The sequence below is a fragment of the Hylobates moloch genome, unplaced genomic scaffold (genome assembly GCF_009828535.3).
Source record: "Hylobates moloch isolate HMO894 unplaced genomic scaffold, HMol_V3 SCAFFOLD_14, whole genome shotgun sequence".
Classification (NCBI taxonomy): Eukaryota; Metazoa; Chordata; class Mammalia; order Primates; family Hylobatidae; genus Hylobates; species Hylobates moloch.
The window spans coordinates 71632012-71643672 of record NW_026652289.1 but is presented as its reverse complement, the minus strand read 5'-3'; the positions used below and the strand labels follow the sequence as shown (position 1 = coordinate 71643672).

General features: G+C 47.1%; 2 protein-coding genes and 1 pseudogene across 4 annotated transcripts in view; 2 read left to right on the top strand and 1 right to left on the bottom strand.

Annotated features, from left to right (window-relative positions):
- The first annotated feature begins 1 nt into the window (after window position 1).
- Window positions 2-896, top strand: LOC116482510 (myosin regulatory light chain 12B-like). Its single transcript, XM_032753578.2, has one exon. It carries the CDS (start codon window positions 2-4, stop codon window positions 506-508), a length of 507 nt encoding a protein of 168 aa, XP_032609469.1. The 3' UTR covers window positions 509-896.
- A 2747-nt stretch (window positions 897-3643) lies between these two features.
- Window positions 3644-11661, top strand: part of STARD9 (StAR related lipid transfer domain containing 9) — a 149491-nt gene continuing 141473 nt past the window's right edge. Inside the window, exon 1 of one of the 3 annotated variants that reach the window (XM_032176011.2) lies at window positions 3644-3800. In XM_032176011.2, the coding sequence (XP_032031902.1) occupies window positions 3754-3800 (47 nt within the window). In that variant the 5' untranslated portion in view covers window positions 3644-3753. Of the gene's footprint in view, window positions 3801-10939; window positions 10967-11661 lie in introns of those variants that run through there. The other 2 variants (XM_058427310.1, XM_058427311.1) reach the window with 2 other exon arrangements.
- On the bottom strand, window positions 9457-9883 carry LOC116482511 (eukaryotic translation initiation factor 4E-binding protein 2-like; annotated as a pseudogene).

Here is an 11661-nt window from a genome sequence, read left to right as displayed (position 1 = left end):
CATGTCGAGCAAAAAGGCAAAGACGAAGACCACCAAGAAATGCCCTCAGTGCACAGTATGCAATGTGTTTGCCATGTTTGACCAGTCACAGATTCAGGAGTTCAACGAGGCCTTCAACATGATTGATCAGAACAGAGATGGTTTCATCAACAAGGAAGATTTGCATGATATGCTTGCTTCTCTAGGGAAGAATCCCACTGATGCATACCTTGATGCCATGATGAATGAGGCACCAGGGCCCATTAATTTCACCATGTTTGGTGAGAAGTTAAATGGCACAGATCCTGAAGATGTCATCAGAAATGATTTTGCTTGCTTTGATGAAGAAGCAACAGGCACCATTCAGGAAGATTACCTGAGAGAGCTGATGACAACCATGGGGGATCAGTTTACAGATGAGGAAGTGGATGAGCTGCACAGAGAAGCGCCTATTGACAAAAAGGTGAATTTCAATTACTTCGAGTTCACAAGCATCCTGAAACATGGAGTAAAAGACAAAGATGACTGAAAAGAACTTTAGCTAAAACCTTCCAATTACATTGTCTTACTCTGTTTTATTTCTCACACACTTCCCCCACCCTCATGGAACCTGTTGCACGCAACTTAGTTTCACAGCTTTGCCTTTTTTTTAATGTATTTATTCCAGAACTTTCTGCCACTTAGCACTTGTATAATCAGACTGGAAATGGGGATGAGGGCATAAATTGTATTGAAAAAGAGATCGCCAATAAAAATTAACAAATGTGAAAGCCCCCCAAAAAAACATAACGCTATAAACTAGTACGTACTGTACTACTGTAATTTTGTAACTGCCTCCTGTTTTAGTGAGTCAAGTGTTGCCAGCATCTGCTTAAAACTCTGTGATGCTAATCATCATAGCAGTTCCTCTCTTCAGTAAACTGTATCACAATAAAAAGTGATCTCTTGAGGTTCTTGAGTGTTTTTCACCGTATTCAGTGCAATATCATAAGCCTTGAATAACGTCAGGGGACCAGTATCAAGTGCCACTAGTGATGCTGGAAGTGCTCCCAAGAAGCAGAGAAAAGTCATGACATTACAAGAAAAAGCTGAATTGCTTGATATGTACTATAGATCTGCAGCTGTGGTTGCCTACCATTTCATGATAAATGAATCCATTGTAAGGACCATTATAAAATTAAAAAAAAATTTTGCAGCCATGACCACAGCTACACTAGCAGGCACAAAAACCTTGCACTTTTTGTGAAATACCTTTTTATAGTTTATTTTTATTTTTTAATTTGTGTAGAGATGAGGTCTCACCATTTTGCCCAGGCTGGTCTCAAACTACTAGGCTCAAGCAATATTCCTACCTTGGCCTCCCAAAGTGCTGGGATTACAGGCGTGAGCCACCGTACCCGGCCCTGAAATATCTTTTTATCTCATATTGAAAATGCAGCTTTTGGCCGGGCTCAGTGACTCACGCCTGTAATCCCAGCACTTTGGGAAGCCGAGGTGGGCAGATCACCTGAGGTCAGGAGTTTGAGACCAGCCTGGCCAACATGGTGAAACCCCATCTCTACTGAAAATACAAAAATTAACCAGGTGTGGTGGCGCACACCTGTAATCCCAGCTACTTGGGAGGCTGAGGCAGAAGAATCACTTGAACCCAGGAGGCAGAGGTTGCAGTCAGCTGAGATTGTGCCACTGCACCCAAGCCTGGGCAACAGAGCAAGACTCTGTCTCCAACAACAACAACAACAACAAACAGAAAATGAAGCTTTTATGTGGGTACAGGATTGCTGTAAGAAAAACTTACCTGGCCAGCGTGGTGGCTCACGCCTGTAATCCCAACACTTTCGGAAGCAGAGGTGGTCAGATTGCCTGAAGTCAGGAGTTCAAGACCAGTCTGGCCAACATGGTGAAACCCCGTCTCTACTAAAAATACAAAAAAATTAGCTGGGTGTGGTGGCACACACCTGTAATCCCAGCTACTCGGGAGGCTGAGGCAGGGGAATTGCTTGAACCAGGGAGTTGAAGGTTGCAGTAAGCCAAGATCGCGCCACTGCACTCCAGCCTGGGCAACAGCATGAGACTCCGTCTCAAAAAAAAAAAAAAAAGAAAAAAAAAAGGAAAACATACCTGTATACTTATATACTCAATATGATTTGAGAACAAGCAAAGTCATTATACGACAACTTGAAGCAAAAGGAAGGTGAAGGATCTAAAGCTAAACAATTTTATGCCAGTAAAGGATGATTTGATAAATTTGGAAAAGTTTGGTTTAAAATATGTCAAGATAACAAGAGAAGCAGCTTCTGCTGACCAACAGGGAGCAAATGAGTTCCTAGACACCATTAAGGAAATCATTGAGAAGAAAGGGTATCTGCCTGAACAGCTTTTTGGTGCATATGCAAGTGCCCTATTCTGGAAAAATAAATGCCACAAAGGACATTTTATTAGTAAGGAAGAGAAGCAAGCACCAGGATTTAAGGCAGGAAGGGATAGGCTAATATTTTGTGCAAATGCAGCTGAGTTTATGATCAGCACTGCCCTTATCTATACGCTGCTAACCCTCAAGCCTTCAAGGGAAAAGATAAACACCAGCCACCTGTCTTTTGGTTGTACAAGAAGACCTGGACAATAACCCTTTTTCTGAATTGGTTCCATCTATGCTTTGTCCCTGATGTCAGGAAGTACCTTGCCAGTAAGGGACTGCCTTCTTTTTTTTATTTTTTTTAGACAGGGTTTTGCTCTGTCGCCCAGGCTGAAGTACAGTGGCGCGATATGGGCTCACTGCAGCCTCCGCCTCCCGGGTTCAAGTGATTCTCCTGCCTCAGCCTCCCGGGTAGCTGGAATTACAGGCGCACACCAACACGCCCAGCTGATTTTCGTATTTTGAGTACAGACGGGGCTTCACCAGGTTGGTCAGGCTGATCTCGAACTCCTGACCTCAGGTGATCTCGCCTCAGTCTCCCAAAGTGCTGGGATTACAGGCGTGAGCCACCGCACCCGGCCTGCCTTGAAAATTTAACCACAGAATTGACAGTTCAAGCGAACGCCGCAGAGAATAAAAGTATTTAGCAAATTACTTTGCAAACTTTCGGACCAAAATTTAATTGATTTACTTGACTTTACATAGCACGGACACCGAGTCGAAGAACAAAAACTATTTCTGGGTAAGCGGGGCCAGGAACAACAGACTTGCCACTGCGTCCTCGCGGCCCACTCGGCTCAGGATTGGCTGAAGCTGGGCCGGCACTGCTGGGCCCGGTGCAGCACGCGCATGGGTGGGGGCGTCCCAAGAGGCTGTGGGGCGGAGCGAGGCGGGGCGAGCCCGGGCGTCCTCCCGCCCACCGACTAGCCAAGGCTCGGCGGGCACCACCCGGCTCGGGATGCAGCGCGTGCTTGGGCGGGGGCGACCTGGGAGGCTTCTGGTGGAACGAGGCGGAGCGAGCCCTGGCATCCTCCCGCGCACCAGGCTAATGACTGGCCGAGCGTCCACAGGAACCAGCCTGCTCGGGTTGCGGTGCGTGTTTGGGCGGGGACGAGTCGGGAGGCTTTAAGGAGGATAGAGGGGAGGCGGGGCCGGGAGTTCTCCCGCCTACCGGGCTCAGGATTGGCCGAAGCTAGGCAGGCACCGCCCCGCTCGGGCTGCAGCTCGCGTCCGCGCGGCGGCGTCCCCAGAGGCGAGTGGGGCGGGCGGGGCTGGGTTGGGGCTATGTCTGGGCTTAGGGCGGGGGCCTGAGATGCTGCGGCTGAGCTGACCTGCTGGACTGGGGTTGTGGCAGACGGATGGCGAACGTGCGGGTTGCCGTGCGGGTCCGGCCGCTCAGCAAGAGGTGGGTCTGGGCGGGAGAGGGCGCCTGAGGCTTCACAGGAACTGAAAAGAGTGGGAGGTCCGCGTCTCCCGCTGCAGAGATTCTGGCGCGCAGAAATCAGTGACAAAGTGACCCGGGAGGTCGGGGTCCGGAACCCACGGAGGCCTGGCGGGACGGGACCTCAGTCGAGCTTTCGCGTTGTGTCCTGGGGATAGCGGTTCCCGGACGGCCGCGGGAGGGCTGCCCTGGGTGAGCGTCGCTGGCGTCCTGCCATCAGGAGTTTCGAGGGACCGCGGCTCGAGGCTTGCTGCATCGGGTTGGGCCTTTGAGAAAGGCTGGGAGGATGAGCATTCTCCGCTCTCTTTCTGGGGGCTTGGGAGTACCCATGAGGACTGAGGCTGAATGGTGTGTGTTCCTGGGTGCGCGTGGGTTTCTGTGCGAAGATGTGGAGAAAGCAGAAGGTGAGGGCGTGAGGGGGAAATTGAGGCCCACACGGGTCGCGGTTTCTTTCTATGCTCGACAGCTGATTTAATCCAGGACGGAACTGTTACGTAGGGGAAGTTGTTCCAACCCCTTCTTTCTCTCAGAGCCCTCAGTGCCCGTTTTCTCGTGGCTTATTTTGATCCTGCACCTCTCATCTCAGCCCTTGAGACATCCAGTGTGCAGCCACGAACTTTTTTCTCTTTGTCACCAGATGAAGTGTTTTTTTAAAGATCAATTAGAGTTTGTTGACAGGTGGAGAGAATTTAAAGAGCCTTCTATGTGGTAAGACCGCCAAGAGCAAAGGACTTAGACTGTAAGGGACTAACTAGAGGTTAAGTTTTGGTGGGGAAGGGGTGGTTGGTGTGGAGGGAAGTGAGTGGTGGGAGGTAAATCTGGCAGAGGGCGCTTTGGGGACCAGGAGGCACATGTTGGAATTATTTGGCAAGTTTAAAAATCTCTGGGACATAAGATAGCTTGATAATTGGGCAGAAGGATCAAGAAAGGCATTGTCTCCCATAATAAAATTTGGTACTAGTGAGGATTATGTTCGTCCTCATATAGAAATGATTGGCTTTGAAAAGTCTTGTAATTGAAAGACTAATGAGAAGAGCAATGAGATGGAAAGAAACAAAAAGTTAAAGAGAATAGGAAGAAGGCAAAAGAGTTACACTGAAGAAAGAGGGAAAGCAGATGCCTGAACTGCTGCGTTTTGATTGGTAAATGGCTTGTGACACCTGGCTTCTTCCTAACTGGATGTGGTAGCTCAGGGCTGGGGTTTTTTTTTTATAAGTGCAGATGCTATGCTGGAGGTAGCCTCTGGTATATATTCTGTATTTGTGAAACTGTTCTTTTAGGGTTCTCAGGATAACAATATTGACCACTCCTAACATTCAGTAACTTCTCAGTTCCATGGACACTAGGAATTTCTTTTTTTTTTCTTTTTTTTTTTTTTTTGAGATGGAGTCTTGCTCTGTCGCCCAGGCTGGAGTGCAGTGGCGCGATCTCGGCTCACTGCAAGCTCCGCCTCCCGGGTTCACGACATTCTCCTGCCTCAGCCTCCCCAGCAGCTGGGACTACAGGCGCCCGCCACCACGCCCGGCTAATTTTTTGTATTTTTAGTAGAGATGGGGTTTCACCGTGTTAGCCAGGATGGTCTCGATCTCCTGACCTCGTGATCTGCCTGCCTTGGCCTCCCAAAGTGCTGGGATTACAGGCGTGAGCCACCGTGCCTGGCCGGACACTAGGAATTTATAATAGCATGAATTAGATTAAGAAAATGATGCTGAAATTGGTTTACTTGCAGCCACAGTAGAGAATAACATACCAAACAAAGTGAAGGGAAAATGAAAGCACAATTTATTTACTTTCAGCTCAAGTTAAGAGCCTTGAGCAGCAAGTGGTAGGATGTCAAGACTGTAGATACCTAGGTGTGAACAGATTGTAGCAGGCTGAAGATTCAGGAGCAGATACAAATAAACCCATTGTGGCCCCAGCCAAGAAGTCCAGATCACTTCCCTCTTCTCACAGAATCCTGCAGAGATGGCAGCTGTTCTTCAGGGTGTGTTATACAGTCTTCATTGAGGCTTATCTGAATATGGGGAATCTGGTGATTATGTGGTTTTTTCCAACCTTCAAATAAGTCATTGGCACACACTCACTTGACAGAGTCATTGGATCTGATGTTGTGCTTGGGAAGAAATCTTACAGATGATCTGGCCCAAGCTTCTATTTTTTGTTTTTCCAGATGACAGAATGGTTTGGCTTAAGTTCTAAAAGTAGTTAGAGCCAAGATTTAATTCATTAGACCTACTGCTCTTTCTGAGATTACAGATACAGAAAAGTTGCACTTGTGTCTCAAGTGCCTATTTATTCAGTAGGACTAGAGTTGACCCTCAATTCTTTTTTTTTTTTTTGGAGATGGAGTCTCACTCTGTCACCCAGGCTGGAGTGCAATGGCGCGATCTCAGCTCACTGGAACCTCCGTCTCCTGGGTTCAAGCGATTCTCCTGCCCCAGCCTCCTGAGTAACTGGGATTACAGGCACCTGCCACCATGCCTAGGTGATTTTTGTATTTTTAGTAGAGACAGGGTTTCACCATGTTGGCCAGGCTGGTCTCGAACTCCTGACCTCACCTGCCGCGGCCTCCCAAAGTGTTGAGATTACAGGCATGAGCCACCACGCCCAGCCTGACCCTCAATAAAATGATACTGCTGTACAGAAAATGGTTTTGATGTCCTCCCTTCTACCTCACAGTTTCCCATAATCAGAAATTGCATATCTCATTATGAAATTGCTGCCTTTTGTCTACTCCAATTAACCATTATGAGAACATATCTGATCTGCCAGTACTGTAGGCTCTAGAAGACTATTTGCCCTGTCAAAACTTACTGTTTACCTACTGTATAGCTTTTTTTTTTTTAAAGTTTTTCCAAGAATATGTAAAATGAGATTTGGAGTTTAATTAAAATCAGAACAGGGATACATTAAACAAACAAAAGATACTTTTCTGATTATCAATTTTTGAGACTCAAAGCATCCCCAAAACATTGGAGATCCAGCTTATTCCTGAGAGACATCAACCATCACAAAAGGTTTTTACTCTGAACTATTCACATTTTTGTAGCAGAAAACAGAACAAAGTTCTGCAGACATCCTTCCTCTCTTCTTTCTAAAATGTGTTCACAAACAGGGTCTTTTCATAGTTCAAAAGGAAAACAAACAGGTTTCTTTCTTGGCCAAATGGCTTGTTACTCTCACCCTGGGATCTGATTTCTTACTAAGAAAGTTCAGGGCACCAAATCCAACCAGAAATTCCCAGGACACCAATGGCTACTTAACTATGAAGGGATGGATGCTTTAATCTTCCTATGAGGGGAGTCATTCTCCTGGGATTATTATGCCTGTCAGTAGTCCCAGGAGAGGTAGGTGGGAAGGAGGGTGAATGCAAAAGCTAAAGGGTCAGAGAAAAGAATGAGTCTTTCATGAACAACCCATAGCAAGGCAGAATGGTCCAGTTTTACAAACCACCCACTACAAACTCCAAACATGCACACCCAAAACTAGAGAGGAAAATAAAGAGCTCCTGGCGGATGAGAGGAGACAAAAGATGGTCACATAGAACAGCAGACTCGCCTGTGAACATTTCTCACCTTCCTAACACTGGAAGATGTTTAATTAAAAAGTTGCTGTTCAAAATGGTACTGAAAACATATCTAAAAATAGGTCTGTAGTCATCTTAAAAATAAAAGGTCACTTCTCAGATAAGAGGAGTGACAGATATTCTCAGATACTAACACTTGAGCTATCTTTGATGTAAATTTGAAAAATGGCCAGGTAGAGAAAAAGGAAGGAAAGGAAGGAGAGAGGAAGACAGTGAGGGAGGTAGGGAGGGAAATTCAGAGTACGATAGGAAAGGCAAGAGAACTGGAAGGAACACATTTTTTAAGCCCATGCTTATCTATCCCAGCAGCCAAACAAAGCAGATCCACAAAGGAAAAAAAATGTAGTTCTTTTCTAAGAGCATTCTGAAAATCAACTTCAAACTCAAAACATAAGAAACTGCAATCTGAGAACAACCATCACAATGCTCACTGGACTTAAAAATGACTACTGAGGCAGGGCACGGTGGCTCACGCTTGTAATCCCAGCACTTTGGGAGGCCGAGGCGGGCGGATCACAAGGTCAGGAGATCGAGACCACGGTGAAACCCCGTCTCTACTAAAAATACAAAAAATTAGCCGGGCGTGGTGGCGGGCACCTGTTGTCCCAGCTACTCGGAGAGGCTGAGGCAGGAGAATGGCGTGAACCCGGGAGGTGGAGCTTGCAGTGAGCTGAGATTGCGCCACTGAACTCCAGCCTGGGCGACAGAGCCAGACTCCATCTCAAAAAAAAAAAAAAAAAAAAAAAAAAAAAAAAAAAAAAAAAAAAAAAAAAAAAAAAAAAAAAAAGACTACCGAGACTGGGTACTCAAATGGGTCAACACTCTTTAGAGGTCATTCTTAGGCATTCCCTGACACAATACTATGATCAGGAGTTACCCACCAAGTGGAGGCTAAAGTGCCTCTATTACTTGGTATGGACCTGCTCTAGGAGCAGACAAAATCACTTCACCTTCTTGAAGTACAAGAGGACTCTGCCAGCAACAAGCTACAGGCAGGGAGGAATGGCAGAAAAAGAGCAAGACTGGTTATCAAGGGCTCTCTTCTGATGTACAGAGTTAAAAATACCTGCACAAATGTGCTAAGTAAGAGTGGGAAGATGAACCATAATACCAAAGACAGAAGACATTCCTCCCAGAGGAAAGAAGGGAAGAGGACCTCAAAACAGTGTCCCAGGGTAATGCTACCAGAGTTGCACAAACTGTGCTCTGTCCCAAGGGACAAATACCTCAAGGTAAAAGGAAAAGCAGCTCTCTTTTTTGTCATTCCCCCCTGCTAGTTTTAAAGACCCCAAGCCCAGAATCTTGCAACACTGAACCATAGGTGGGATACAAAGGAACATGAATGGTGTTAGGCCCACCAAGCCTCTGTATCCCTTCCCCAGACTTCCCCATTTCTTCCCAAGCACAACAACAACAAGCCAGGCAGTTGTAGGTTGGTATTTGATTTGGGACAAAATTGAGGGGTATGAGGGTGGCTCTCAATAAAAAAACAACTAGAAGGCCGGGTGTGGTGGCTCACGCCTGTAATCCCAGCACCTTGGGAGCCCAAGGCAGGAGGATCACAAGGTCAGGAGTTCGAGACCAGCCTGGCCAATATGGTGAAACCCCATCTCTACTGAAAATACAAAAAGTTAGCCCAGCCTGGTGGCGGCCACCTGTAGTCCCAGCTACTCAGGAGGCTGAGGCAGGAGAATCGCTTGAACCCGGCAGGCAGAGGTTGCAGTGAGCAGAGATCGTGCCACTGCACTCCACTCCAGCCTGGGCAACAGAGGATGACTTCGTCTAAAAAAAAAAAAACTAGGAAAGCCAGGGTTTAACTGTTTTCCTCTAAGGACTGCTTAGCTCTACAGAAATACACCAAGGACCTTCAATCTAACTTGTTTAACTGGGAAGGGGAACAGGAGACAGGGAGAAGAAATGGTCAGATGAAGCTCATCTTCCCATCATTTGGCACCCAGAGGAAGAGTGGGAGATGGAGACTGTAATGGGGACTGCTGGTATTGCCTCTTCTGTCTTTTCACTGTTGATCCTATTGGCCAAATCAGGTGCACACAGGTATCAGTGTTGCTGCTTTTCTTCTAATCCTTGAAGGAGAGTCAGATGCCCATCTCCAACTGAGCATCACCCCCCAGCTGCATGTTTCCTGTCATGATTATTCAAGTTGTTCAAATTATTGACTTCTACTTGTGGAGTCTTCAATTAAGGTGCCAGGGCTAGTGACTCCTGGGATATTGGGCAGATGGCAGGGTGGGGTCTGAGCCATGGGAGAACTGCAAAGATCCAACAGAAACTTTCTATCATAAATGATTTGAGTTCCTCCTGGTGTGGTGGAGAAGAGCGTCCCCTCGGGCGTGGTGCAATAGTCATGAGGTAGCTGCGCGGCGTCGCTGATGGCCACGGTGTGGGTGGAGAAGGCGCGGCTCTGGCTGGGCTGGTGGCCGCTGCCGGCGGAGGAGGACATGGCTGTGGACGCGGGCTCTGGGCTTTGTGTGGCGGGTAGGTGGCGGCGCTGGGCCGGTCTGCTGCAGCTCCTCGAGGGGGTGGAAAAGCCAGCTCTGCGCGCTCCTCGCTCGCTTCCTCTCGTTCCCTCGTCTGGCTCCGCCCCTGCCGCCACCCGATCCTTGGGCCTCGCCAGCAGCCTCAGCAGCAGCAGCAGCGGTGGCGGCGGCGACGACGACGATGACAGGAAACCTACATAGCTTTGTTTTTTGTTTTTAAGTCTGTAAAATAGGGATAACTACTTCAATGGTTTTTATGAACATTTGATAAAAGAATACATTACAACAATTTTTATTCCTCAGACCACTGTGCTTGGCAGTCTGGTTTTTAAACGTTTTAGAAGGGGCCGGGCAGTGTGGCTTATGCCTGTAATCCCAGCACTTTGGGAGACTGAGGCAGGAGAATCGCATGAACCCAGGAGTTCAATACCAATTTGTGTCAACAAAAAATAAAAATTAGCTGGGCATGGTAGCACGTGCTTGTAATCCTGGCTACTTGGGAAGTTGAGGTGGAAGAAATGCTTAAGCCCAGGAAATTGAGGCTGCAGTGAGCTGTGATTGCACCACTGCACTCCAGCCTGGGCAACAGAGTGAGATCCTGTCTCTAAATAAATCAATAAACAAAATTAAATCTAGGGCCGGGCGCGGTAGCTCACGCCTGTAATCCCAGCACTTTGAGAGGCCGAGGCTGGCGGATCACGAGGTCAGGAGATTGAGACCATCCTGGCTAACATGATGAAACCCCATCTCTACTAAAAAAAAAAAAAAAAAAAAATACAAAAAATTAGCAGGGCGTGGTGGCACATGCCTGTAATCCCAGCTACTCGGGAGGCTGAGGCAGGAGAACGGCGTGAACCCGGGAGGCGGAGCTTGCAGTGAGCCGAGATCGCGCCACTGCACTCCAGCCTGGGCGACAGAGCAAGACTCCGTCTCGGGGGAAAAAAAAATTAAATCTAAAGACCCCTGTCTCACTGTGCTTCTCCTACCCCCAGTCCTCTAGGTCACAGCCTGGGAAGCCTGAGGAAGGATAAAAAATAAGACTGAAGGTATTGTCTCAACTTTCAGGTTCTAGGCTAGGAGTAATTTAATTGATAACTTTTATTGTTTGTAATGGAGGATGTTCTAATTAATTCTCATCTGTTAACATTTTGGTTATGAGTACTTTAGCTGTGGCTTTTTATATTATGAAAAAAGATAGGTATCAGTTATGTGGGTCATCTGGATTAAGCCCATAAAAGTGAGTGTAGAGATTGTTTAGTTGTTAGCAGTATTACCACATAACTTCAACATAGGAAGATTCTTGAGGAGGTTGGCCCTGCTTCTGATTTAAAAAGATATAAAGAAAGGATTTGAGAAATATGTTCTCAGGGTCTCAGCAGAGAGGATTCCAATACTTTTTTTTTTGGTCAATATCCATGCTCAAAATGCTGGAGAAAATGAGAGATGATGCTGTGTTATATGCTGGGCCAAGGATGCTCTCTAGAGTTTCTTTTCTTTTGAGAGATGAGATCTTGCTCTGTCTCTCAGGCTGGGGTGCAGCATCGTGATCATAGCTTGCTGCAGCCTTGAACTCCTGGGCTCAAGCAATCCTCCTGCCTCTCAGTCTTGCAAGTAGTTGGGATTGTATGTGCGAGCCACTGCTCCCCGCACTCTCTAGGGTTTCTAAGCCTGACTTCTAAGGTATAATTCAGAGCCTAGGCTTCCTGGTCAGACAAATATGAGTTTGAATCCTAGCTCTGCC